This window comes from Pteronotus mesoamericanus, unplaced genomic scaffold (genome assembly GCF_021234165.1).
Source record: "Pteronotus mesoamericanus isolate MK-2021 breed Mesoamerican mustached bat unplaced genomic scaffold, CSHL_Meso_final contig_657, whole genome shotgun sequence".
Classification (NCBI taxonomy): domain Eukaryota; kingdom Metazoa; phylum Chordata; class Mammalia; order Chiroptera; family Mormoopidae; genus Pteronotus; species Pteronotus mesoamericanus.
In genome coordinates this window covers 426,439-454,272 of record NW_026555229.1, presented here as the reverse complement: position 1 = coordinate 454,272, position 27,834 = coordinate 426,439, and the positions used below count along the sequence as shown (strand labels likewise).

General features: G+C 37.4%; 1 protein-coding gene and 1 non-coding gene across 2 annotated transcripts; one reads left to right on the top strand and one right to left on the bottom strand.

Annotated features, from left to right (window-relative positions):
* The first annotated feature begins 30 nt into the window (after positions 1 to 30).
* Positions 31 to 27,834, top strand: TCTN3 (tectonic family member 3). The gene is made up of 14 exons (XM_054581279.1): positions 31 to 286; positions 460 to 583; positions 908 to 1,026; positions 6,163 to 6,290; positions 6,535 to 6,643; positions 6,732 to 6,847; positions 7,347 to 7,382; positions 7,920 to 8,000; positions 9,404 to 9,529; positions 10,684 to 10,788; positions 11,213 to 11,307; positions 11,815 to 11,968; positions 15,005 to 15,142; positions 27,413 to 27,834. Exons 1-14 carry the CDS (start codon positions 31 to 33, stop codon positions 27,644 to 27,646), a joined length of 1,821 nt encoding a protein of 606 aa, XP_054437254.1. The 3' UTR covers positions 27,647 to 27,834.
* LOC129077388 (small nucleolar RNA SNORA22) lies at positions 9,675 to 9,808 on the bottom strand. The gene has a single exon (XR_008529845.1). It is a non-coding gene; the product is annotated as a small nucleolar RNA SNORA22 (small nucleolar RNA).

The window sequence follows — 27,834 nt, the reverse complement described above, 5'->3', positions numbered from 1 at the left end:
CTTTAAAGCCTGGGGGGTTTCGACTGCCTCATGTGCGCCTTGTCGCTCGTGCTCCTGCAGGTGCTCTTCCTGATGATACCCGAGAGCGTCCGTCCTCAGCCCTCTCCCTCTCCGTCAGGGGCAATGTCCACCTCTTCGGACTTGGGGCCAGGGACTCAGGGCGGGACCCTTCAGACCTCTTCGGAGGGAACTGGAACTCCTAGGGCCGTGCCTGGGACCTCTATGGTCGGCCCTACTGTCGTGACCCCTTCAGAGCCTGAAAATAGGACCATGGACCTTTTCCCAGGTGAGGGAAGGAGACACGGGGATGGAAACTGCAGACTTAGATGTAAAAGTCTGTGAACAAAGTGAATTGCTGCAACGTGAGGATTTGGGAGCTGTCAGGAGAGGGGAGTTCGCACTTGGAAGAATTTAGAGATCCTCATCCCTCTCTCTCTGCTCTATGTTGCACTTTCATAGTCTTACCAATCTGTATCTGTGACTTGACGCCTGGTACCTGCGATATTAACTGCTGCTGCGACAGAGACTGCTATCTAATCCATCCCAGAACAGTTTTCTCCTTCTGCCTTCCAGGCAGCGTGAGGTGAGCTGTGCTGCGCAAGTTGAATCCTAAGGGAAATTGGGGCCCTAGAACAGGTAATATTTGCAAGTGGGGAGAGTTCCTCTTTCTGCTTTCCTCCCCCATTTCCACTCCTGTAAGTGGAATTATCTTGGTTTTTCCCAAGAATGACGTTTCTCTTCAGATCCTTTAGAACAGGGCTATCCAATAAAGTAGCACCTTCGTGTTGTCCTGCGGCTGCCCAAGGAGTTTTCTCTTTGGCATCTGACCGACATGCATGGGGCAACCTCCTTTGGACCTAACCCTGCACTTATAAATGTGTCTATTCTCTATCCTGTCGCCTCATAGGTCTTCAAGTTGGGTGTGTGTGGACAACTCTCTTATCTTCAGGAGTAATTCCCCATTTCCTTCAAGGATTTTCACGGATTCGAATGGAATTAGGCAGTTTTGTGTCCATGTGAACAACTGTGAGTAGAAACATGTTGGGTATTCATATTGCCTAAAATGTATTGAAAGCTTGCTTTGTCTCTGTCGTTTATTTTATTTTATTTTGTTTTTTAAGATTATTTATTTTTAGAGACAGGAAGGGAGGGAGAGAGGAAGAGAAACATCAATGTGTGGTTGCATCTTGCACACCCCCTGCTGGAGACCTGACCTGCAACCTAGGCATGTGCCCTGACTGGGAATTGAACCAGTGATCCTTTGGTTTGCAGGTGGCACTCAATCCACTGACTCGCACCCGCTAGGGCTTATTTTAATTTTTTTTTTTTTTTTTTGGTCCTTTGAATTTCTGTCATCCTACCACTCCACCTGCCCCTCCCCCTTATTAGTGAATATTTGCAATTTCTTATCCCGTATGGGCTATGGGTCAGAAAACCCATACAGAACTTTACTTTTTTAAAAAATATTTTTATTTATTTTTAGATGAGAGGGGAGGGAGAAAAAGAGGGAGAGAAATATTGATTGATCAGTTTCCTCTCATATGCACCCCGACTGGGGACTGAACCCATAACATAGGGCTGTGCCCTGACCCAGAATTGAACTGGTGACCTTTCTCTTTGTGGAACAACACTCAACCAACTGAGCCACACCGGTCAGGGCCAGAACTTTAATTTTAATCATCCCTGTTAGCCTAGATAATTGCAGATAGATTCTATTCCCCTATTTGATACAATCTCCATGAAGGAGATTTCTACCATGTATGATGGTAGAAATTTTTAGGCAATAGTTTTAGACAAAAACTACTTATTATCCTTAGCCTATGTTCCTTATCTACATTGTCCTAGCTTACCACCAGTATCCCCGCACTCATTGAATCTGCAGTAAGTGATACATAGGGAGCACGAAATAATACTTGGATGAATGTCTTTGAAAAATGAATATATACCAACCTTGTTTTTATTTTATGCAGCAACAGTGTAGGGAAAAGAGTATGAGGGTCGGTTCTCAGCTTTGCCATTTACTTCTCAGCTGCACAGACTTGGGCAGATCCCTTAGCATTTCTGGTCTCATTTCTTCAACTACAAAATGAGAAATAATAACACTAGCCCTGGATGTGAAAGTGCTCTGTGACTTTAGAGTGCAATAGCAGTGAGAGATGGTTGCTATTATTGAGGTTTTTAAATAGGCTTATAAATTTGCTGCCGATAGCTATAACATTTCTAAAGATACGAAGCTATATGTCTCTTTTTTAATGTCTAAGAAACAAAACAGAGTTAAGTCTTCTTTATACCCTGAAAGTTAACTGATCCTGATTTCTGTTAAAAAAAAAAAAAAAGTAGCAAAACTAGATTTGTTTTAGAAAACAGTTTTTTTATTTTGGGGAACTAATTTTTTTTTTAATTTATTTATTTCAGAGAGAGAGAGAGATTGATTTGTTGTTCTTCTTATTTATGCATTCATTGGTTGTTTCCTGTATGTGTCTCGACTGGGAATTGAATCTGTAACCTTGGCCCTGGCTGGTGTGGCTCAGTGGATTGAGTGCTGACCTGTGAACCAAAGGGTTGCTGGTTCGATTCCCAGTCAGGGCACGTGTCTGGGTTGGAGGCCAGGCCTCCAGTTGGGGGCGTGCAAGAGGCAACTGATCTCTTGCATACTGATGTTTCTCTTCCTGTCTTTCTCCGTTCTGTTCCCTCTCTCTAAAAGTAAATAAATAAAATCTTTAAAATAAAAAAAGAATCTGCAACCTTGGTGTATCCGGATGACACTCTAACCAAACGAGCTACCCTGCCAGGGCTGGGGGAACTGTAAGTCTGCGGCTGCCCCGTCCTTTCCAGATCTCCCACTGACTTCTAGTTCCAGCCTTATGATTGTGCTCCAGAGCTATTGCAATAGTGTCCATTGGTTCTCCTTGCTTTTAATCTCCCCTCCTGCCTCCTATAGCATCCTGCCACTGCTTCTGGACCAGCAGTTTTGAACTTTCTTTCCCCAAGAGTACCTGAGAGTTACTACCTTGGAAACTATAGGGTATTTTGAATTGTTCAGTTTATATAAACATTGTGTCTCCCAAGGTAAATTATCTGCACCTAGAAAGGATGGATCAGATCTCTGTTTGCTCAAAAGGCTTAATATTTGCTGATAATGATCATTAGTAATGACTGTTCTTACTCAAAGTCCGTACAGAATGATGGAATGGGAGAAAGGAAACCAGGAATCAGGAGATGCGAGATTCAGTCCTGCCTCTGCCAGGTGTCTTTGTGGCCTTGTGCAACTCATCTTCATCTTAGGATCCAAATTTCCTTTTGGGATTGGGCCTCATGGTTTCTAGACTTTCTTCTACATCTGGAATTGTATCAATTTAAATCTAAATACCTTTAAGCCCTGTTTGATGTAATGCATACCATGTATGATGGTAGTAATTTTTAGGCAAAAATTTTAGAGTTTTAGACAAAAACTCTACTTATTATCCTTATCTACATTGTCCCTGCTTACCACCAATATCCCTGTACTATTGTGAAAGACAAAATGTTATCTCTTACTTATTTTTTTTAATTTTAATTTATTTTTTCAAGTACATTTGTCTCTGCCAACCCCCCACCACTTTCCCTTGCCCCCTCCCTCCTTCCCTCCCTCAGCTCTTCCCCTTTGGTTTTGTCCGTGAGTCCTTGCTATATGTTCCTTGACTTGCCCCTTCCCTTCCTTGTCCCCGCCCCCACTCCCTCCTTCCCTCTTGTCTCTGTTGATTTCTTTTCCTTTCAGTGTTGCTGGTCTTATTTTCCTTGCATCTTTGTATTGTTGGTTAGGTTCCGCTTCTAGGTGAGATCATATGGTATTTGTCTTTCGCCCCCTGGCTTATTTCGCTTAGCATGATGCTCTCCAGTTCCATCCATGCTGTTACTTTTTTAAGCCATGAAAAAATAGCCAGGTAGATATTTAATCTCAGCTTATCTTCTTTCTTAGCTTAACTTTAACTTTTCTTTCGTTTATAAGGGTAGAAATAACTGCATTTTATGTGAGGTATTTCTTCCATGTGGTTTTCAGGGTGTGAGTTCCGAGGGAAATGTTAAACAGCTCCTAGAAGCTTTCAAGTTTGAAGATTCAGATCAGAGGTCAAAGGCGGTGGTCTGCAAACCATCAGCATCAGCATTACATGTTCCAGGGCAATGGTTTTAAAACTAAAATCATGCACATCACCTGGAGAGCTTGTTAACATGCAGATTCTAACTCACTATTTCTGGGGGAGTGGCTTAAGATTCTGAATTTCTGGCAAACTTTCAGGTGATGCTGGGGCAGCTAGTCTGTGCACCACACTTTGAGTAGCAAGGGTCTAGGAGATAAAGAGAGAATGAATAGTCTGGAAGTCCCCAAAATTGAGACTTGTATTCTTTTCATGCTGTATCAGAAAGCTGAAACGTAATAACTAAGATTGATTGCAGAGGATAAAGGTCAGACTTTTGTTACACGGAATTCTCATTAGCTTTCAGTCATGAAGATCTTGATACCTTTTTAAATCTGTCCAAATGACCACACTTATATGAAAAATTAAAGGATTTGGCATGGGGCGTGTTTCTGCTATGTTTCTTTTTCAAGTTAACAAGACTTGGATGGTAAAGCAGAGTATTACCCATTACTGGCCACCCTCTGGGCAGGGGACAGTGCCAGGGGCCTTTTCCTACATCTCCCTCCTGGTTCTGAAGTGCCATAAGGAGGTGGCTGCAGCAGCTTGGATAGATTTGTGCATTGCTATGATATAGATTATAGAATTGTTAGAGAAAGTACCCCTTCAGAGTGTCTGAAGTTTTGAATGTAGAAATTATAAGGTGAAAAGAATAAAATATGACAAATCAATATACTTGAGAGATGGAAACGTTCTTATTAGGACTGGTCAGTTGAAGTTTAGAGGGAACAGGAAGATTTGAGGACAAATCAAATATTGTTTCCGACTTTGCCATGTTCCTATAGAAACAGTACCATTTTGTTGTACTAGAGCCTCATCTAGTGTGAGGCAAATGTTAACGTTGTTGAGCCTTCTGTTTTCATCACAACTTGCTCATCATGCACATTCCTCTCATCAGAGTTGGAACTAGAATTCATAGGTCATATTCTTTTTTTCCCCCCTGTTTTCGCGATTTTTAATTATGTAGATAAGACAGCTAGGTGATATATTTACACCATTTTAAAAATTATTTATTTAACTGGGGTGACACTGGTTAATAAAATTATATAGGTTTCAAGTGTACAATTCTACATATAATCATCTGTATATTACATTGTGTGTTCACCACTCAAAGGCAGATCTCTTGTCACCATATACTTGGCCCCCTGTACCCTTTGTTATCCCCCCACCTCCTTTTCCCTCTGGTAACCACCGTACTGTTGTTGGTGTCTGTGAGTTTTTGTTTTTTATCTTGTTTGTTTGTTCATTTTTTCCTTTCAGTTTTATATCTCACGCATGAGTGAAATCATATGGTTCTTGACTTTCTCCATCTGACTTACTTTGCTTAGCACAAAATTCTCAGGATCCATCCATGTTGTCACAAATGACTGTATTTCATCTTTTCTTATGGCTGAGTAGTATTCCACTGTATATATGTACCACATCTTTATCTAATCACCTATCGAAGGACACTGTGGTTGTTTCTGTGTCTTGGCCACTGTGAATAATGCTTTGATGAAGATGGGGGTACATATATCTTTTTCAAATAAATATTTTCAAATTTTTTGGATAGATACCCAGAAGAGGGGTTGCTGGCTTGTGCGGTAACTGTATTCTTAATTTTTTGAGGAACTGCCATACTGTTTTCCATAGTATTGGCCATATTCTTATCTCAGATCTTAATGCTAAAGCAATAATTCATTTAATAGATTACAAATGAATTAGAATGTGATAGAAAAAAGAATTATTGTTATCTCTGAGGATGGAACATTGATTGGAAACTTTCTAGGAAAATGTTCCATAACTTAATCTGAGTAGTAGCAATAAAAGTATATAAATTTGGAAAAATTCTTTTGAGTTTATGCTTAAAATTAGTACATTTGTATACTTAACCTTACTGTGTATATGTTATGCCTCAATAAAAATCTTACTTACTTGGCATGCGACATATTTAAAAATAAATGTTTTTCTTTTATTTAAACTCCTTTTCTTTTTCCAAACATTTTAGCAAAATTAAACTATTTCCAGGAACTCCAAAAAGTCAATGCATCCAACTTCCAGGCACTGGCTACAGAGTTTGGAGGCAAATCATTCACTTCTACATTCCAAACCGAGTCGCCACAACCTTTTTACAGGGTGAGCCTGGGGAAGAAGATGGGATTGTTTGGTTTGACTTTTCCCTCATAACCGACCATTGACTGACTGGGTATCTTTGAGGTGTCTGGCTGCAGTTAGGTAAACCGTTGTCAGTTCTTTTGGAGGGCAGTGTTGTCCACATTAACAAGCTGTTGAGTTAATTTTCTTTTCTCCTTTTTTGTAAATTTTCTGGTGGACTCATTCCAGTCTCACTGTGAACGTATTTCTGCTATACTTTGTTCAGGCTGGCGACCCCATTTTGACTTACTTCTCCAAGTGGTCTCTAGTAAGCTTACTGAAGCAGCCTGCAGGACTTGGGGCCGGGGGACTCTGTACCGAGGGCAATCCTGCAGGTGAGTCTGGAGCAGAAGTGCCAGCCTTTTGGTTTGAGTTAAAATAGGCTTTCTCATTTACTACCTCCTTAATTCTTTGTGCTCTAAGGCTTCTTGAAAAGTAAAAGTACAACCTGTGCCCGTTTCTTCAAGAACCTGGCTAACACCTGCACATTGGATCCAGCCCTCAATGCTGCCTCTTACTATAGCTTCACAGTCTTGAAGGTGGGTGTCCCTTCTCTCCCCTCTGGCACTACTGTGGGTCTGAAGTCAGCACGCTTCCCACTGCTGGGTTGTGGGAAAAGCACTAAACTGGAAGTCAGAATGCCCAAGAGCTACATAAAAAGCAGAGAGCTTGGAAACCCTGTTATCTCAAGAAAGGTGAAAAAAATTAGGGCTGTATAGTCATGATAAGAGATTTTCAACCTCCTGGCTAATGGGATTGGCTTAGGGAGGGGTGAGGGGTGACACCTCACTATTTCACCAAAACTTGCTTTTGCTATTCAGTAGAGCTTTGCTTAGAGTAGGTGGGCATTGCAGTCCATCCAACCTCCCCTCAGCTTTGCTCATGACATTGTGGTGTAAAGAAGAGTCAAATAGAAGAAAGGAAGCAAATGATTCTAACATGTTGATTTTTCCCACCCCTCCAAATGTGAAACCACAAGCTTCTGGAGATTTTCTCGAAGGTATATGCATATCATTTTCTTGCTTTTCTCTTATTTAGGTTCCAAGAGGTATGACTGATCTGCAAAATATGAAGGTACGATGCTGTTTATCAGGAAAAAGTAAAGAGAATATTTGGTCCCTTTGCATCTGAGGCAGTTTCAATCTAGATTGTAGTGGTGAAAGAAATGTATTTGTGATGTATCAGAAAGTTAAATGTGAATCTGAAACAATGTTTCCCATTTGTGTTATATATGATTAGTAAGCATCATGTGCATTCAAAAGGTGTTAGGTAAGTTTGGGAAATATTTAGTTAAAAAAAGTTAAACACTACATTTAGAGTAGACATCTTAGGGTATTTAATATGCGTGAGGGCCTTGCTAATCTCTAAGAGATAGGGATCGAATACAGTATTTCTAAAACTTATTTGACCATGGAAGCTTAATTTTATATCTAATAGAATTAACATTCTGAGAAATATGTTTTGAGACATGCTGACTTAAGATGACTAAGTTACAGGCTAGCATTGGAAGGAGAAAGTTGATGGTCAAAATGAAAATATTCAGCATGATATATAGCTAGAACAGACAATGCTACTTTCAATTTTAGTTGATTTGCTTCTTTCCCTTGCTAGTTCCAGGTTCCTGTAACACTTGTCTCACAGGCTGATTCTCCGCTGTTGGCTGGAAACACTTGTCAGAATGTGGTTTCCCAGGTAGGGATGCTGACTTCAGATTCTGGATTGAAGTACCTTGATTACTATTACCAGAGGTGCACCATCTTCTATTAAGTACCACACCAACCCCACATGAGTTTTTGTGCATTAGGCGAAAGTCAGCACATGAAGAGTTGAGCCTTCTTCCTTACCATGTTTCAGTTGTTTGCAATGCTATACTGTCCTCCAGTATTGCATATTGAGAACAGTAGGAGTATTTCTGACTCCTTTTTCTTTATTCATATGGGGTCTGTGTCGGTTCTTACCACATTTTCCTCTGTTGACGAAGTCAGTATCATCTGAAAATCTGAAACAGACTAATCAACTTTTCTTCTATTCTCTCTCTCCTATTTAACCTACAGAAGTAAGAATTATCTTAAAGCATAATTTTCAGAAATCTAAGGATGACTTCAATGGCTTATAACTTCTATCTCCAGCTACTGTCTTTACTCATTTTCAGATAGGGGGAGAGCCAAGTAAGCAAAGTTTTCATTCCATGCTCACCTGCCTGTGCTGCTTCTTGCCTGCCCCTGCCCACAATCAAAACTTATTTTTTCTTCTCTTTCAATTCTTACTATAAACTCACTTCTTCCATGAAACTTTTCAAATAGCCCTATTCATTCTCTTTTTAATGTGTAGGTATAAGATGAGGTCAACTTTATCTTTTCATAGTATTTGTGTTTGGCATTTTTAAGACTACTTGTTTATTTTCCCTCATTCAGCTATATTTTTAATTGAGATATAATTGATATATAATATCATATTAGTTTAAGAGGTACAATATGATTTGACATATTTACAGAGTGAGCAAAAGTAGGTTTACAGTTTCAATAATAAATAATATAAGAATAAATTGTTTTACATACAATTGTAAACCTATTTTTGTTTAAATCCTCACCCAAGGATGTGTTCATTGACCTTAGAGAGAGAAGAAGCAGGGGGTGAGGCGGGGAGAGACAGAGAGAAACATTGATGTTGGAGAGAAACACCCATTGGTTGCCTCCTACACGCGCTCTGTCCAGGGATTGAATCCTCAGCCTAGGTATGCACCCTGACTGGGAATCAAACCCACAACCTTTTGGTATATGGGACGACACTCCAACCAACTTAGCCACCTAGCCAGGACTGTAAACCTACTTTTGACCACACGTGTATATAGCAAAATGATTACCACAACAAGTTTAGTTAACAACCATCACTACACAGTCACAAATTTTTCTTGCAATGAGAACTTTCAAGATCTACTCTTTTATCAACTTTCAAATATACAATATTGTTAACTGCAGTCACTATGCTGTACTGTCATTCATTTATAATAAAACCCTCGAAGACAGAAAATTTAAATTAAATATAATTGACCCACTAAGTAATTTTTATTAATTGATTGTACTTTTGTATTTCAGGTCATTTATGAGATAGAGACCAATGGAACTTTTGGAATCCAGAAAGTCTCTGTCAGTTTCGGACAAACCAACCTGACTGTTGAGCCAGGCACTTCCTTACAGCAACACTTCATCATTCGCTTCAGGGTTAGGGCCCTTCTTCTGTGGGGATGAAGGGGGAAGAGATACTGGGTTAGAAATAGTTCCTCTGTCTGTAACACACGTGAAGTAGAATGAGCGTATGAAGGCCTAGTTGAGTCTGTCAGTTCAAGCCCAACATTTTTTTACTAAATAATATGCTGACTTTCTGAATTCATTTAAAAAGGTAAATAGTCCTTTCAATGCAGAGGAAAAGAAGAGACGTTGCTTTAGCACAAACTCCGAGCCACGGGAACTATAAAGCACGCTTGGGTGTTCACTGTGCAAGAGGCCTCAATGTTTAAAATTCCGTAATTGAGTAGTGATAGGCATTCAACAGTTTATCTATTAACATTTTCTCTGATTCTCTGTCTGGCCCCCAACATAGCAGGACTTCAATCTCAAACCCAAATTCTTTTTTTAATTAATCACTTTGAATCATAAACTCAGCCATCATCCCACAGAAGTTCTTTAACTAGCTTTTCTCATATTCCTGGACATTTAGCATACTTTTTTTCACTTTTACTCTTTATATTTCTATATTATTTGAGCTTATGTGCTTACAATTAACATGAATTTTTGTATATGTACATTTGTGAATGTTGGTTAAAAAATACAGTGTGATGGCATTCAGTGTTTTATTCATTCCCCAGTTAATCTAAGCTTCCAACCTTGATCACTTTAGTCTTTGGCTTTCTTCTACTTCCTTCTTTTTGAATCTTGTCGAGTCTAGTTTCTTCTCAACTCTGCCTTCAAGTGATCAGTCAACTCTCCTGCCTCTCAGAGTTCATCTCTGGAACATCTATAGTCAATTAAAATATATTTATAAATTACATTTAAATTCCTCTCATTTCAACCAGGCTGAACATAGCCCTAAATTGATAGTAATTTTTGAGAAACAGGGTTGATAAGATCCTTATTTGTAACCCTTGGTAGAAGTAGCATATAGTGAATTTCAATATTTAGATCATTTAGGATTTACTTCACAGGGGGGCAGTCACTAGATTAGAAATTTTTGCAAAATCTTACACTGTTAAAAGAAGCCAGATTGTCCACCGCAGCTAACTTACCACATTGTTTTAAGGGAGAGAGTGAAACCAAGCAGTGGAAGGTGTGACAGCATGCTTTTCTCCGTAAGTGACCTTCTTTGACTCTTTCTGCAGGCTTTTCAGAGCACAGCTGCTTCTCTTCCTGGTCCTAGAAGTGGGAATCCTGGCTATATTGTCGGGAAACCACTCTTGGCTCTAACTGATGACGTAAGTCACTCCGTATCCTTTTCAGAGCTGAGTGGCCTGTTGCGGCCTAATGGGAAAAGCTGAGCTGCTGATCTCTTGGATTTTCCAAGTCTGTGGTTGCCCCATTTTTTAGGTATCCAGGATTTCCTTAACAGGCTATTCATAGACTATGTTTTCAAATGTTGATGCGACCAAAGGCTTTCAAACTTATGTTAGACTGGCCAAAAGTGAAGATTGACTGATTTTTGCTTTAATGAGGTATTTATATGCTAGCATGTGGTTAACCATTTTTGGAAAAACACCTGTTTTTTAATTACTAGAAAAAGGAAACAAATTGTGACTTGAATGATACCATGATATTAATAAAATAAGTGTTAAGGAAACAATAAGAACATAAATGTTCCATTCTATCTCTTATTTCTGTTATGATCTCCTTAACTATCACTTTTCACCTCAGATGACCCTTTTACAGAGCAAGGGTGATGGAACGTGCTCTGTTAGGAGACGTGAAGTACAGTTTGGAGTGAATGCAATGTCTGGGTGCAAGCTGAGGTAATTCATTCCTTCCACATCATTTCCCACAATTTTTTTCTCTATCTAGGGATTATGTTGATATGGCAACTTTCATATTTTGAATGAGAGTTCAGAGATTGTTAATTGGAAATTGTCTTATAATCTAAATAATATTAGCATTGCTAAGGGTTTTCTGCCCTGGCTGATGTGGCTAAGTGGATTGAGCGCTGGCCTGCGAACCAAGGGGTCGCTGGTTCAATTCCCAGTCAGGGCACAGGTCTGGGTTGGAGGCCAGATCCCTAGCACGGGGCATGTGAGTGGCAACCACACATTGATGTTTCTCTCCCTGTCTTTCTCCCTCCCTTCCCCCTGCCTAAAAATATATAAAATCTTAAAAGAGTTTTCTGACAGTCCTCTAAACTTCCTGAGGATTATTTTACTACAATTTATTTTATATTACTATTTCTAATGTGTGGATTAATATACTAACATGGTTATACTATTGTATTAGCGTTGGACTCCAGGCTCCATGTTATTTAATTTCAGGCTGCAAAAGGTGGGCTGCAGCCACTTGCAGCAAGAGATGTATCAGACTCTTCATGGAAGGCCCAGACCAGAGCATGTTGCCATCTTTGGTAATGCTGACCCAACCCAGAAGGAAGACTGGACCAGGATCCTCAGCAGGAACTGCAGTGTTTCAGTAAGGAGAAAAATACTGTCTGACTGACACTTCCCTGTTTTGTTGTGAATTTTGAAATGAAAACCAGCCCTATTTCCATAGATAATATGGTTATTGTAGAAGGAAGATTATGTGGTTGTCATAAGAATGTAAGAAATCATACCCATTTGATGTCTTTATTTCAGGTTAGGTTTATATCTAACTTATTTTCCTTATGAGGAGAAAAATTTGAAGGTAGAAAATCTAGAGATTGCTCTGTGGTTCAAAATCAACCTTACTCATAGTAAGAGAAAACTAAATTAAGTATATTTCATATGTATTTCAAATATTCTCTTATAATTATAAATATTTGGTCAGTCCAGATTCTTTCTTGGAGGTTGAAATTGTGTTCTTTTGGTTGTTTAAAAAAAAAAAATCTATGTTTTTACATTTACATTTAATGAAAAGACATTGTGAGGTCAAAAATTCAAACCATGTAGAATGGTATTAAATGAAAAGTAAAAACCTCAACATCCCCTGCCCCAGGAATAACCTCATCCAGCTGTTTCTGTTAATCTGTTAGATCAATGCACAGCAGGTGTGTCTCTTGACTCCCCTCTAAAGTAAGGAGTCTGCTGTGCTGTTATGTCTTCTTCCTCTTTTGCCTACCCTCTACCTCACTTTAGTCAGCTATGCCTTTAATTTTATTTCTTTTTATTTAATAAATTAAATGATCTATTTTTCTGTATAAGAAATACATACACTTAGCTTGAAATGCAAAAAGTACAAAATAAAAATATCTCTCCCAGGCAGCTCTTCCCTTCCACAGTGGCAATTAGAGTTACTAGTTTTTTCCTTCCATAGATAATGCATGCTATGTAAGTAGATACTCTTATATTCTTTTTTTATCCAAATAATATAATATAAACACTGTTCTACACCTTGCTTTTTTCACTTTTTACATAATAAGCTCCCCCATTCTTTGCATAGTATAATTGCATAATATTCCATTATATGGGTGGACCATAAATTTAACCCATTTTATTTGTGGACACTCAGGTCATTTTCATTCTTTTCCTGTTATATACAATGTGGCATTTTATAACCTCATTCAGGTACCATTTCATACATGGGAGAATAAACTTTTATGATAAATCCTAGAAGTAGAATTTCTAGGTCAAAGGGTATGTACATTTAAAATTTTACTAAGTAGTGCCAATTAATTCTCTATACAGCCTGTACTAATTTGCAGTCCTACCATCCATCTATGAGACTGCTTGTTACCCCATACCTTCATCAGTACTGTGTTTTCAAATTTTTTAATCTTTGCTCATATGATAAGTGAAAATGAGTGTAGTGCATCCTAGTGTAGTTTTATTTTTCTCTATTAATAAGGTTGAGTAACTTGACATATGGTTGAACAATTTATATTTTCTTCACTTTAATCTATTTATATCCTTTGTCCATTTTGATTGAATTACTGGTCTTATCACTTATAGGAAATCTTTATGTATTTGAGAAATCTGCTCTTTCTAGTGGTCTGAATTGCAGATATTTTTTCCTAGTTTGTCATTTGTCTTTTGACTTTATTTATGGTGTTTTTTTGCCATGCAGAAGCTGATTTTTATGTTGTGAAATTTATCAACCTTTTTTTTTTTAACCTTGGAATCTTAGTTCAGACTTTGAAAAACATTTCCCCTTTGAGATTATTTTTAAAGTACCATTTTACCCTTTCTCAGCACTATAATGACATCTTTCTGTTTAAGGAGATTTGGGGGATAAGTAAACACAGGCTCTTGATCCAGCCTTTAGGCAACTGAAGTTAAATTGAGTTTTCTTAAACTTCAAAATAATTTCTTAAAATCCACTGAGGGAGTGTAGATTTTGGGTGCTACATGGCTGAATATAGGAAGGAGCTGGATTGAGATTATAGTGGAACTACTCTTTATTATTCTCAAGTTTACATTTTTAAATCACATTTTCAAAGAAATTTGACAACATGGAAAAATGTTCCTAATGTAAAGGAAAAGAAAAATGTTTAAAAGTATTTAGAACAAACTCAATAAAAGACGTTCAACATTATTAGCCATAAAGAATTGCAAAACCATGATGAGATACCACTTCACACCCACTAGGATGGCTATAATTAAAAAGACAGAAAACAGGTGTTGGCAAGGATGTGGAGATATTGGAACCCTCAGACATTGTTGGGACTGCAGAATGGTGAGCCACTTGGGAAACAGTTTGACAGTTTCCTTAATAAACATAAACATGGCCCGTTTTTTCCTATTCCTAGTTTATACATGTTATTGCCTGTATCTGAGCCTTACTGTAAAAAAGTGTGAAGCTAGAAAAGCACAAAGCATATCTGAGGATATTTTGTATCTGCTAAGTTATAGTAACCTTCTGAATCAAGTCCTCACTTCCATCAGGCCTTCCTGCATTATGAAATTAATCCTCCTAGGATCAGACCACATAGTTGGACTTCACACTCTAATACTGAAATGTCTTCCTCCTTAATCTTGTGCTGTTCCTATGTTCAGGACCTTTGTTCCAGTCAAGTGTCTGCTCAAGGCCATTGCCTGGTACGTGCCAAGCACATAGGAGGCACTCAGTAACTATTATTCACATTAATCAGTGAATGTCCCTCCATGACATCATGTGCTTTTCTAGTTGTGTACCTTTTTATATGCTTTCTCTCTACCTGAATTTTCCTTTAATCATCATTTTTCCAGTCACATATTACTCATCTCAGTTCCATCTTCAACCAGAAATGGCTGTTCGTTCTTCTAGCATTCCGCAATACTGACTATGCACCACTCACTGAGCACTTCTTATAACCTCTGTAAATGGGCTCACATTTTATAATCTCTGTATTAGCAATTTCCATTTTAGAATATTAATTTTCCTAAGATCAAGGACAATAATTTGGCTTATGGTGAACTTTTGTGTTCTCTAAGCCACATTGCCTTCTCTGTTATTGTACAATGTTTAAGAAACAATGGCTACATATTGCATGACGACTGGTTATAGGCCACTATCAGCAATTCAAGCAGATGCTTCTTTACTCTTCTGCAGGCTACACATTGCACTTCTTGTTGTGTCATACCAGTTTCCCTGGAGATCCAGGTATTGTGGGCAAATATAGGCTTCCAGTCCAACCCACAAGCTCATGTGTCAGGAGCACGATTCCTGTACCGGTGTCAGTCCATAAAGGTAAGTCATGGCTCATAAAGGGCCACAAATTCTTGCCAAGCCTTCATTGTCTCATCAACCATTTGATGACCATAGAATCTTTGACTTCTGAGAGCCAGTATATACTACCTGCCAATATTTGTTTAGAGTGAGCTGACACAATTAACTTTCAAGTTGATCCTGCCTGCCTGGTTACTGAAATTAGCATGTTGTTATGAGAATACATCTATATCCTTTTTCCTCAGTTTTTTTGCTTTTTAATACCCTGAACCCAGACTATAGTATAGGTAAATTTCTTTTAAATTATCATAACACTATTACTATACTGGTTGATTCAACCACAAAAAACACTTTTTATAACTGTATATGCAATGTGACAGTCACGTACTTATCAGAGTCTCTGAGCCTGTTGATTGTTGTTAGTTACTGCTGTTGCTTGTTTGGAGTCATCAATTCTTAGTTATGTTCCATTAAAATAAATAATTTTAATATGTAGTAAATATTTTTTAAATGATTGACACTAATGGGTCACAATTTGCAATTTGAAAAATACTTTTAGAAAATACATCTCCTACATTTCAAAGCGAATTATTTTTTAAGTGCCTATTATTCATTATAAATTAAAGTTGGCAGTAATTTTTTTTATCCTCACCCGAGGACATTTTTTCATTGCTTTTAGAGCGGAAGGGAGAGAAGGGAGAGAGACATAAACATGAAAGAGAAGCATCAATCAGTTGCCTCCTGTACACACCCTAAGCAGGGATCATAAGTGCCCAGAATGGGGATTGAACCTGCAACTGAGGTATGTGCCCTGACTGGGAATGAAACCCACAATCCTTCAGTTATGGGTTGATGCTCCAACCAACTGAGCCACTCTGGCCAGGGCAAAGTTGACAATGTTTTTGTACCTTAAATAGCATATACTAGAAAAACTACCAGTCTAGCTACCTGTCCGTCTTAGTGGTTCTTAATCTTATGGACCCCCGTTGAGAACCTGTTAAACGGTATTCACTAGAAGAATGCACCAACAGCATTCTTTATGTAGTTTCAAGAGATTTATTGATATGTTGAAGCCAGGCTAAGAACCTTTGCCATAATCTCATTATTAAATAGACAGTGCATTAGGAAGAATGAAGAACACTAAAAAAATAAGAATAATTCAGTGTTAGGTTTTAGAAATAATTGCTACAAAAGAAAGGGCTAGGAAATGGCTGGGCTGGTAAGAAAGGATTCCGTTTCTCTCTTCTGTTGATGTCTTGGAGGATACCAATTAACCTCTCTTTTGAGAAAGACAATAGTAGCGCCACCATTGGGCTTCATCGTTGTGACAGAAAAATTTCTGTCACTAAAGTGTCTTTCTTCTTCAAGGATCAATCAACCACTATTTGCCTCTATCTCTTAATGAATTATTAGACTACAGAAGTACTTTACCCTTTCTGTGGTTCCTGTAGTGTATACAGAACCTTACCTAGTTTACAGGGTTGTTTATCTTCCTACCTGTTTGTTGTTTTAAGGGAATTTTGACGGTTATGCGTACTGTTTCATATGTTAAAATGTATGACCATTTGAGATCTCTCCCTGATTCATGATATTTAACCACATTCATTTTTTTTAAACATTTATTCTCTGACTCATTTGAAAATCTTGGTAACTTTTATTGATATCTTTAAAATAAGTAAGGGAATTAAAACTTTTTTATTGGCTTCTTCCTCAAATATATGTTTGTCCCTAAGAAAATATGGAGAAATAACATGTACATTATCTGGAAGAATACTGTCCTGTGCCACAGAACAACATTTTGGTCAACAACAACAACCACATATATCATGGTGGTCCCATTAGATTATTATGGAGCTGAAAAATTCCTTACAAACCAAGGAACTAAAAAAAGAAAAATTCCTGTCATGTAGTGATGTAGCCCTCATAAAGTCAATAACACAACAAATTATTCTCATGTTTGTGGTAATGCTGGTGTAAACAAACCTAGTGCTTTGCCAGTCATATAACATAGAACATACAATTACAGTAGTAGGCTGAACCATCTAGGTTTGTGTAAGTACACTCTGGTGTTTGCACAACAACAAAATCGCCTGATGACACATTTCTCAGACTGCATCCCCATTGTTAAGCAGCATGACTGTGTTGTATATAAATAATTAATTATTTTTCAGAGATTATTATTCTCCTTAATTTCATTGTATTTAAATCACTAGTTCTCCTAACATCACAGGGTCAATACCAGTTAAAAGCTAACTTCTTCTTTAAAATAATGTATTTATTTGAGGAAAAATTATCTTTACATGGGCCTTTACAACATGCTTTATAGTTAAATAAGTTCTAGCCATCATAGTAGAAATCACGATATCTGATTATGTTAGATTAAAAGAATATGACAGATGCAATTCATGTTTTTGCACTGATTATCTGATTTCAATAAACAGTTGTAAAGCACATTTTGAAATAGTCTGGAAAACTTGAGTATGGACTGTATTTTAGATAGAAACAGTACTAACATGAAAGGAAGAGGTTAATTTTTTTAAAAAGCAAATTATAAAACAGCCTATATGATATCATTTGGTGAACAATCATATACGGATGTTTTTGTGTATAAAGACATAGATATTAATGGTGGTATTCTTAGTAATGGAAAGAGAGTGTTTTTCTTATTTTCACTTATCTATATTCTTTAACTCTTTAAAATATAATTTACCACTTTTGTAATAAACTTTCTTAAAGTCACTAGAGAAAAAAAGTCACTAAGGGGAAAAGTCACTAGGAAAACATCTAAAAATAGCTAGATGTTATTTTAAAAATGAACTTACTCAGTTTCATTTACACTATCATTAAAAAACATGAAATACTTAGGAACAAATTTAGCAAAAGGAGTCGATTTCTTCACTACAAAACAATACTGAGAGAAATTATAGAAGACCTAAATAAATGGTGGAGAGATACACCATGTTCATGAAGTAGAAGAGTCAAAATTAAGGTATCCCCAAATGGATCTGTGGATTCAGTGCAAACCCCCAAAAAACTCCTAGCAGGCATTTTTGTGGAAATTGACAAGCAGATTCTAAAATTTACATGAAAATATAAAAGACTTAAAAACCCAGAACAATTTTGAAAAAAACAACAAAGTTGGAGGACTTACTCTACTGATTTCAAGATTTACTCTAAATCTCAGGCAGTGTGGTATTGACACAGGCTAGACAATTAGACCAATGATACAGAATGAAGAGTCTAAATATAGATCCACAAATCAATTCAGTGGAAAAGGGACATTTTTTTTTAAACAGTTGGTTCTGGAACAATTGGATAAAACTGGTACCTGGGTAAACATAGTGGGGAAAATGAATTAGTTCCATACACAAAAGGTGCTTATGGATTGTAGACCTATATATAGACCTTAAGTCCAGAGTTACAAAACTTCTAAAAAAACACAGAAGAGTATCTATGCAAATTTGAAGTAGGCAAATATTTCTTGGACAGAAAACAAAAATCATTAAATCTCTGCTCATCAAAAGATACCATTATGAAAATGAAAAGGCAGGCTATAATTTGGGAAAAAATATTTCTTAACACATTATCTGGCAACAAAATTCATGTCCAGAATATAAAAATCTACAAATAAATAGTAAAATGATAGAAAAATCCTAAAAATGTGCAAAAGATTAGAGTAGATACTTTCTAAAAGGAGATACACAAATGGCCAATAAACATGACAGGTGCTCAATATCACTAGTCTTTGGGATATACAAAATTAAAACCATAGGATACTACTCACTAGAATATTCAATAGAATATTCATGAGAATAACTAAAATAAAAATTGATAACATGGAATGGTGCAAGAATGTAGAACAACTGAAATTCTTATACATCGCTAGTAGGAATAAAAAATGGTACAACCTCTTGGTCTTTACAAATTCATCTTCCCTATGACCCAGCAATTTTATTCCTCCATATTTTTAACCAAAAGAAATGAAAACACATGTCCAAAACAAAACTTGTACCAGAATGCTCATAGCAACCTTATTAATGAGAGCACAAAACTGGAAGCATCTCAAATAATTCATCCAGAGAATGAGCAAATTGTTTTATATTCATACGATAGAATACAACTTAGTAATAAAACAATGAATTACTGGTATGCAAAACAACATGGATAAATTGCAAGAACATTTATCTTCAGTGAAAAAAGCCAAAGACATTTAAAAGTACACTGTAAGATTCCATTTTTATGAAATACTAAGAGTAGGCAAAAAACTGATCTTTAGTGACAAAAGTCAGAAAGTTGTTGCCTGTGAGAGGGACAGAACAGACTAGAAAGAGGCATGAAGGAACTCCCTGAGAAGATGGACACATTGCAGATCTTGTTTTGGGTGTTGGTTTCATAGCATATATACCTGTCAAAACTCATTACACTGAACATATGAGATATATACATTTTATTGTATATAAATTATATTTCAATGAAAAAAGTTAAAATGAAACAAAAAGATACTTAAGAAAAAAAATGAAAAAAAAAAGCCACGAACTAAGGGGAAATATTTGCAATACACATATCTGGCAAAGTTCTTGTACGTAAAATAAAAAACTCTTACAGCTCAATAATGAGTTACACACCCGAACCAAAGAGGAATTTGTCCTAGTTCGTAGTCTGAAATATGTAGCTACAAAATATAACAAAGAGATCGTATCTACAGCTTTTTCTGTGATAGTTTTCATTTGTAATGATTTGACATGCAGATTAACATACAGTGACTTAAGATTTGAGATCACAGCCCTGGCCCTTGTGACTCGGAGCTTTGTCCTGTAACCGAAGGGTTGTGGGTTTGATTTCCAGTCAGCGCATGTGCCTAGATTATGGATTCTGTTCCTCAGCAGGTGTATATGAGACACAGCCAATCAATGCTTGTCTCTTACATCAATGTTTCTCTCTCCCCCTCTCCCGCTAAAAGTAGTGTTTAAAAAATGTCCCTGGGTGAGAATAAAAAAGAAATTGAGATTATAAAAATGTAATATAGTAATATATAGGATGTACTTCTTGTTACCAAGGACAGACAAAACCTAATCCAAACTTTTCATGTTGTTTTAAAGTAAATCTTATTTTGGGACAATGGATTTTGCTGCATGTAAACTGAATTGAAACAACAACAACAAAAAGTCCCCTAAAATTTCACAGAATGTTAAACAGAATTGTTGATGGCGATTTCTGAAGTAAACATCATAAAATGGTGTAGTTTAAGGTAGAAATAAATCAAACATGTATAACAGCTGGATCCCTAGTAAAAGAAATGACCTGGCTTGGCCATGTGTCTTTTGTTGTCTTGATAAAAGAAATTAGATGACTGGACTTTGAAGGGGGTTGTTTTTATATTTGGTCTTTTTTTTTTTTCAGTGTTTTTACTACACATGCTAAACACTGAAATTTCTGATTTTTGCCTATACATAAACTTTAAAATGCAAATAGAAAGAACTTAGACTTTTGAATTCAAATATAATATACTGAATTTAACTCAGAAACCTAATTCTTTATGTGGTACTAAAAACACAGATTCTAAAATGGGTCAGTAATGTTCAGTATTTTCCAATAACCGAGCAAGTGCATTTAATTTAATTGGAGTACCTACTAGAATGCATTTATTCCAAACCTCCACATAGTTGTAGAGGGTTTTTTTTCCTTAATCCTCACCCAAAGATATATTTTTTTTAATTGCTGATTTTAGAGAGGAGGATGTGGAGGGGGGGAGAGAGAAACATCGATGTGAAACATTGATCGGTTGACTCCTATATGTGCCCCAACCAGGGATCAAACCTGCAACTTCAGTATGTGCCCTGAGTTGGGACTGAACCCACAACCTTTTGGTGTACCAGATGACACTCCAAACAGCTAAGCCACGTGGCCAGGGTGGAGGCAGTATTTTTCTTTTTTTTCTTTTCTTTAATTTTTTTATGGACAAAAAGCTTTAATTTCTTTTTTATTTATAAATTATGTTTATTCTATTACAGTTGTCTCAATTTTTCCCCATTTACCCCCTCCCCCGTCCCACCCCATCCCTCACTCCCACAGTCAATTCCCACTCTGTTGTCCATGTCCATGGGTCATTCATACATATTCTTTGCCTAGTCCCTTCCCCTTCTTTCCACCATTGTCCTCTTTTCCCTTCCCCTCTAGTCACTTTCAGTCTGCTCCATGTTTCCGTGCCTGTGGTTTATTTTGTTCATTAGTTTATTTTGTTGAATAGAGACCACTTATAGGTGAGATAATAGGGTAATTGTCTTTCATCAACTGGCTTATTTCACTTAGCTTAATATTCTCCACTTCCATCCATGTTGTTGGAAAAGGCAGGAGTTCCACTCTCTCTCCTTCTTTCTTAAATGTAGAATGATTTTATTTATTTTTTTAAATGTCAAAGTTCATTATAAAATATTTAAAAAATTTAAAACCATTATGAAGTCTCAGCAATTAAACCAACATGACACCAGCACAGAAATAATCAAGTAGATCAATGAAATATAATGAACATTCTAGAGATATACATATATATCTGGTTAATATATGTATGATTAAGTTGATATTTCAAATCAATGGGTAAAATAAGGCTTATTCAACAAATAAGGTGAATGGACCACTATTGAAATAAAACAAATATAGAGCCCTATTTCACACATTATACAAGAAATATTCAGGTGAGTTAAAAATCAGTATGTAGAATCTAAGGAGTTTTAGAAGAAAATAGAACTAATACTTTTCAATGACCTGAAGTAAAATATTGAAATGCAGAAGTTATAAATATTGACAATATGACTATATTAAACATTTAACTATACAGTAATATACATATAAAAAAGTTAAAGGACAAGGAATAGCATAGAAAAGTATTTGCAACACATCTAAAACATGGTTAATAGGTTTTTTCTGGTTTTGTTTTTTAGGGAAAAAAGTTCTACAAACCTTTAATCAATAAATGGATAAAGAAAACCAAAAAGTCATTAAAAGCTTTTTTAAAAAAAATAATAGAAATAGGCAAGAAATATACTAAAACAGGTTTAGTGTCAACAAATAGTAAAGTAACAATTAAAATAACATCATTGTCACAATCAGATTAATGAGTATTAAAAATATTGATAATATCAAGTATTGGCAACTCTGAAAGGAACTGGGTATTCATAGAAACTTTTTCTTCATCTTAAAGCAGTCCCTTTAGCAAATTGTGCAGTGCTGGTTTGGTGAAGGTGTATTCTTTCAGCCTTCTTTTGTCTGGGAAACTCCTTATTTCATCTTCCATTTTAATTGAAAGCCTTGCTGGGTAGAGCTGTCTTGGTTGCAGACCTTTGCTTTTCATGACTTGGAATATTTCTTGCCATTCCCTTCTGGCTTGCAGTGTTTCTGTTGAGAAGTCAACTCCTAGCCGTATTGGGGCTCCCTTATATGCTACAACCTCTTTCTCCCTTGCTTGCTTTAGTATTCTGTTTGTCTTTGATATTTGCCATTTTAAAGATGATGCATCTTGGGATGGGCCTCATTAGCTTCCTCTTGAAAGGGGCCCTCTGTGCTTCTTGGACTTGTGTGACTTTTGCTCTCCTCAAATTGGGGAAGTTTTTCCATCATTACTTTTTCAAACAAGTTCTCTATTCCTTCCTCATCCTCTTCTTCTGGTATCCCTATTATATGGATATTATTACGTTTCAGGTTGTCCTGCATTTCCCTAAATGCCTCTTCATTCTTTTCGATCCTTTTTCCTTGCTCTTTCATTGTCTTTCCATTTTCTTGCTCTTTCTGGGCGCTTTTCCTCCAGCTCACTGATTCGGTCCTCTGCTTCATCTAGCCTGCTTTTCATTCCTTCTACTGTGTTCTTCAATTCAGAAATTGTATTCTTCATTTCCTCTTGTCTCATTGATAGTTTCTATGTCCTTTTTCATGCTGATATAGTCTGCAGTAAGTGCCCGTAGTTTCCCTGTATTTTTTTTGTAATTCTCTCTGAGCTCATTGAGCTTCCTTAGAACCATTGTTTGGAACTCAGTATCTGATAGCTTACTCGCCTCTATTTCATTTACTTCTCTTTCTGGGGATCCCTCCTTTCCCTTTGAGTGGAGCGTATTTCTTTGTCTTCCCATTATTTGTGAGACTCTTCTCTTTTGCTTCTTCTTCTTAAGTTGATCTGTCTTGATTTCCTGACTTTGTGGTGTGAACTTCTATGGTTGGAGACCACTGTTGTTACTCTCTGAATCTGCCTCTGATGATGTCAGATGTTGACCCTGTCTGACCTTAGGCAGTCTGTTTGAGACTTCCAGTAATGTACTGTTTGTGGCTATCTCCTTCAGCTGTTAATCTATTCACTCTCCACTCAGCAGGGCACCTTAGACAGCTCAGGGTGTGGCGGAGTCCCTCCTGGGGGTGGCGTTATTGGGTCCTTTCATGCTCCTGCCCAATGGGGGAGGAGTCTCCACAGGGATTCCGCCAGCTACTCTCTCTGTTCTCTCCTCAAATGTTGCCAGACCTCTCTGTGTCCCCTTTATCCAGGGATCTACTGTCTGTGGCTTCCACTCTGCACTCAGCAGGCGCCTGAGACAGCACAGGGCAGGGTGGAATCCCACCTGGGGGTGGGGCTATTAGGTCCTTTGATGCTGGTGCCACTCAGGGGGTGTGGCTTCTTCCTGAGCAAGATGGCTGCTGCCGCATGGGGGATGAGGCAGCACCGAGATCCCACCAGCTACTCTCTCAGTTCTCTCCCCAAAGCCTCCTTCCCCAGTCTCTCCTCAGGTGTCTCTAGCCCACTCTGTCCCCGCCTTTGCTGGAGACCAGGGTATGTGGCTGCAAATAAAAATTTGCGTTGGCCCTTTAGAAGACTCTTTTCGTCTCCAGCCACCTGTCTCTGGCAGAGAGCAACCCTGCTGCTTTTTGCAGCTGGTTGTTTTCTGTGTACTTTTTGGGCTCTGGTGCTGTGGGCTAGAGATCCCCACTTTTGGTTTAGACCCCGCTCTTCTCAGGGGCATCCAACTGGCCATTTCAATATCCTCCTGGTGCTGCCGCCCGTTGGCGCCCCGCCTGCCTTCTCAGGTCTGTACTGCACTCCTTCCCAGTTAGATTGTGCTAAAGCTGATTCTTCTGTGTCCGAGGTTACAAGGCTCCTCTCTCACTATTATTCAGTTGTTTGTTCCAAGTGATTTCTCCCCAATTTAGTTATAATTCCAGGTTGGTCCTGGGAGGAGGTCAGTGTGACTTCCACTCACTCCTTTGCCATCTTGATTCTCCTTAGTATTTTTAATATATGAAGAATAAGCATTTCATTTGAAATGTTAATAAATAAGTAAATACATGAATGAATGAAGCACAGCCTTTAGGAATCCTAATTACAGTGTGAAGGTAAGGTTAAGGAGTCAAAGTAATCTGTAATTGCTGAGTCTTAAATAGCTATGGCATACTTTCTACCCTATGACTTATTATCTGTTACTTTATATTCCCTGTCTCCTGAAATACTTCTGCTCATTCATCAAAAATAGAATCTTCACTGAGTGCTTACTCTGTGCCAAGTACCATGCTTGGTGCTAGGTATTGCATGGTAGACAAGGTAAACATTGTCCTTGCTCTTATGGATGGTGAGGGGCAACACTGAGGTGAAGTTTAGAACACCGTAACCGAAATTCACCGGAGATGATGATGACCTGGGCCCCAGTGCAGTCTGCAGGGGCTGCAGAAAGTAGACAGAGTTCAGAAGATTCAGGGGCGTCACAGATAGAATGTGATTGCTTGGATATGGAGGTTGAGGGAGAATGAGTCAGAGATGATGAATACGTTTTTAGTTGGGGCATTTCATTCAGTTCTTTTTTAGCATATATGATACCCTGTTGACTACCAAGTATAATTTTCCTTTCTGCAGTAACCCTTACATGTCGCATCCCCAGGTTCCCTCTCCCACTTTTTTCCCCTAATGTTTTCTTCCCTTTTTTGTTTTGCTTGTTTTGAAAGGATGTCCTCCAACTACTGGAACCCATGTGGAGTGCCTGGAAATACATTTCCTAGATGGCCCTTAACCTGTGACTTAGGGCAAAGGAATATGAAAGCCCAACTCCCTTGCCTTAGGTTGGGACAACGCAAGTTGTTGGGACTGTGAAGCCTATATTTTGAGTTCCCTTGAAGATTAGGCTAATGCTAGATAATGGTATAATTTCTCAAATTAATAACTATAATTTATCAAAATTACATATATTTTTAAAGGCAAAAAATGCCAGAAAAGAGGATCTCTTACAAAAAATAAAGTCCTATAATCCTCCTCACTGTCCTAATCTCCAAAAATTACCTGGTATTTATCTTGATTTCTAAGCAATATTTTATTCAGTTATCTCTTGAATCGAGAGTTTATAGATAATCTATTGACTTCCCATTTTGGCAGGTGAGTTGAGATCTTTTAGTTTCTCTTACCCTTCCCATTACTGTCCCAAAGTAGTTACATCAAAATGTTTTATTAAGTAAATATTGTTTTGATATTATGATTATATAAATACTCATGTTGAGCCAAGGGGTTAAATTTTTGTGAAACTTTCCATTCCTCCTGAAATTAGTAATTACTTTGATTTCATTTCTTTAGTTTTCTTTTAGCTGATGGCTAAGACTTCTCACACTGTCCAACAACTCTGTAAAATTTCTCAGTCCAGTTTTTCACACTTAACCTTGCCATATAGTGTTATCAGTTCTACCTTTCCTACATATTTTCTTTATAAAGACCTCCATAACCTGATATAATATGAACTGTTTACTCCCCAGCAATTATTAGTGGATTTTTCTTTACTGTCATCCTGGAAATTCCTCTTGCTTCTTACTCGTGTTAGATTCACTATTTACTGAGCACTGTTTTTTCCTTTTTCTTGATTTACTCTCTTGTTTTGGTGGACCTCAAATTCTAATAACCTTTTTGAAAAAAGGTGCATGTAAACTACATTTTTTCTTTACTTCACATGTCTAAAGACAACTTCATTCAACCACCATCATCATCATTATGATTCATAATTGATCATTTGGCTAGGTATACAATTCTAGGTTGAAAATGATTTTCACTTACAATTTTGAAGGCACCCTTCCATTGTCTTCTAGTTTCTAATACTACTATTCAAGCACCATTTTAAGATCTCCTGTTTGCTCCTAGTAGTCTGAAGCCTGTAATATATTCCTCAAGTAGGTTTTTTCTTCAATCATCATATCAAACAATTCGTGGGGGTTTTTACTTTGAAAACTCAATTGTGAGAAATTCCTATTAGTATTATATGTTTAATAATTTCCTCCCCACTATTTTCTCTGTTCTCTCTTTTTGGAACTTCTATTAATCTGTTATATGGTCACTAAATTGATTATCTAATTTTCTTTTCTCTCATATTATCTATCTATTTAGCTTTTTGTTCTTTCTAGAAGAGTTCCTCAACTTTGCCTTTTAACCTTCTTATTGAATTTTTTTTTACTTTGGCATCACATTTTTAATATCTAAGAGTTCTTCGTTTTTCTTTGTTTCATTTCATAATATCCTTTTCTCATATATCTTATAAGATATTAACAATTTTTCACTTTCATCATTGTCTCTATTTCCACTGAGTTTATTTATTGTGCTATTTGGTACAGATTTTTCTTTAATATGAGAAGCTTCTCCCACATATCTAGTGGTTCCAGTCATCAGGCTGCAACCATATCTACCAAAAGCTATCTCTGTTAGATCACATCCTTGAGGCAGCTTGACAAGGCCCCATCTCCAGGGAGCATCTGTTTTATTTGACTTGAATTGGTGTTTGGGAGAATCCTTTCTAAACCTGAGATTCTGTGAATCTGATGTTTTTCTTTTTTAATCTCAATTTGAGTTCTTTGCTTCTTCAATGAAATATCCCGTTTCTTTCTGCAACTGAATAAGGAACAGAATTGCCACTCCGACTTCTACTGGTACATGTGTACTGTTTCAGAGCCTCGAACTTTCTGGGACCTGATATGGTAGAGCTGCTAAGCACATCATACATAGCAGTTTTGCTATGTGGCCTCTCTCATAACAGGCAGCTCCCCAGTTGGGGAAAGCTAGAGTCAATCTTTAGGTAGAAGGTAACTCTTCCCAGTTCTGGTGTCAAGGACTGCTGCTAAGTTGTTCATTTTCTGTGTCTCATAGGAAACTACATAGGACCAATATGAGAAAAAGGTGTATCTTGCTTACAGCAATTTGGGAAGTCTTTCTTCAGGGAAAGTAGTAAGTTGTTAAGTGGAGGGCTATTTGAATTGGTACCAAGTGCTGACTTGTCATGGACTTTCTTCCTGCAGGATTCCCAAGTAAAAGAAATGTCTTTGACAACTATTGTGACCTTTGTGGACATTACCCAGAAGCCAGAGCCGCCACGGGGCCAACCCAGAATCGACTGGAAACTGCCATTCGATTTCTTCTTTCCCTTCAAAGTGGCATTCAGCAAAGGAGTGCACTCTCAAAAAGGCTCAGTATCTCCCATCCTTATCCTGTGTCTCTTACTACTTGGAGTTCTCAGCCTAGAGACTAAGTAACAAAAGGAGAAGAATCAAATTTTAATTTTCCCTATGGGAAGTCCTACGGCAGCCTACTTATGTTGGCTAATGACCAGAAAGTATTTAGGATGATAGAGGATCATACTGAAAGAATCTTTGTACATGAGGGAAAAGCAATAAAGATAATTTATTCATCCTAGCTCTCTGCTTAGAACTTAGAACATGCT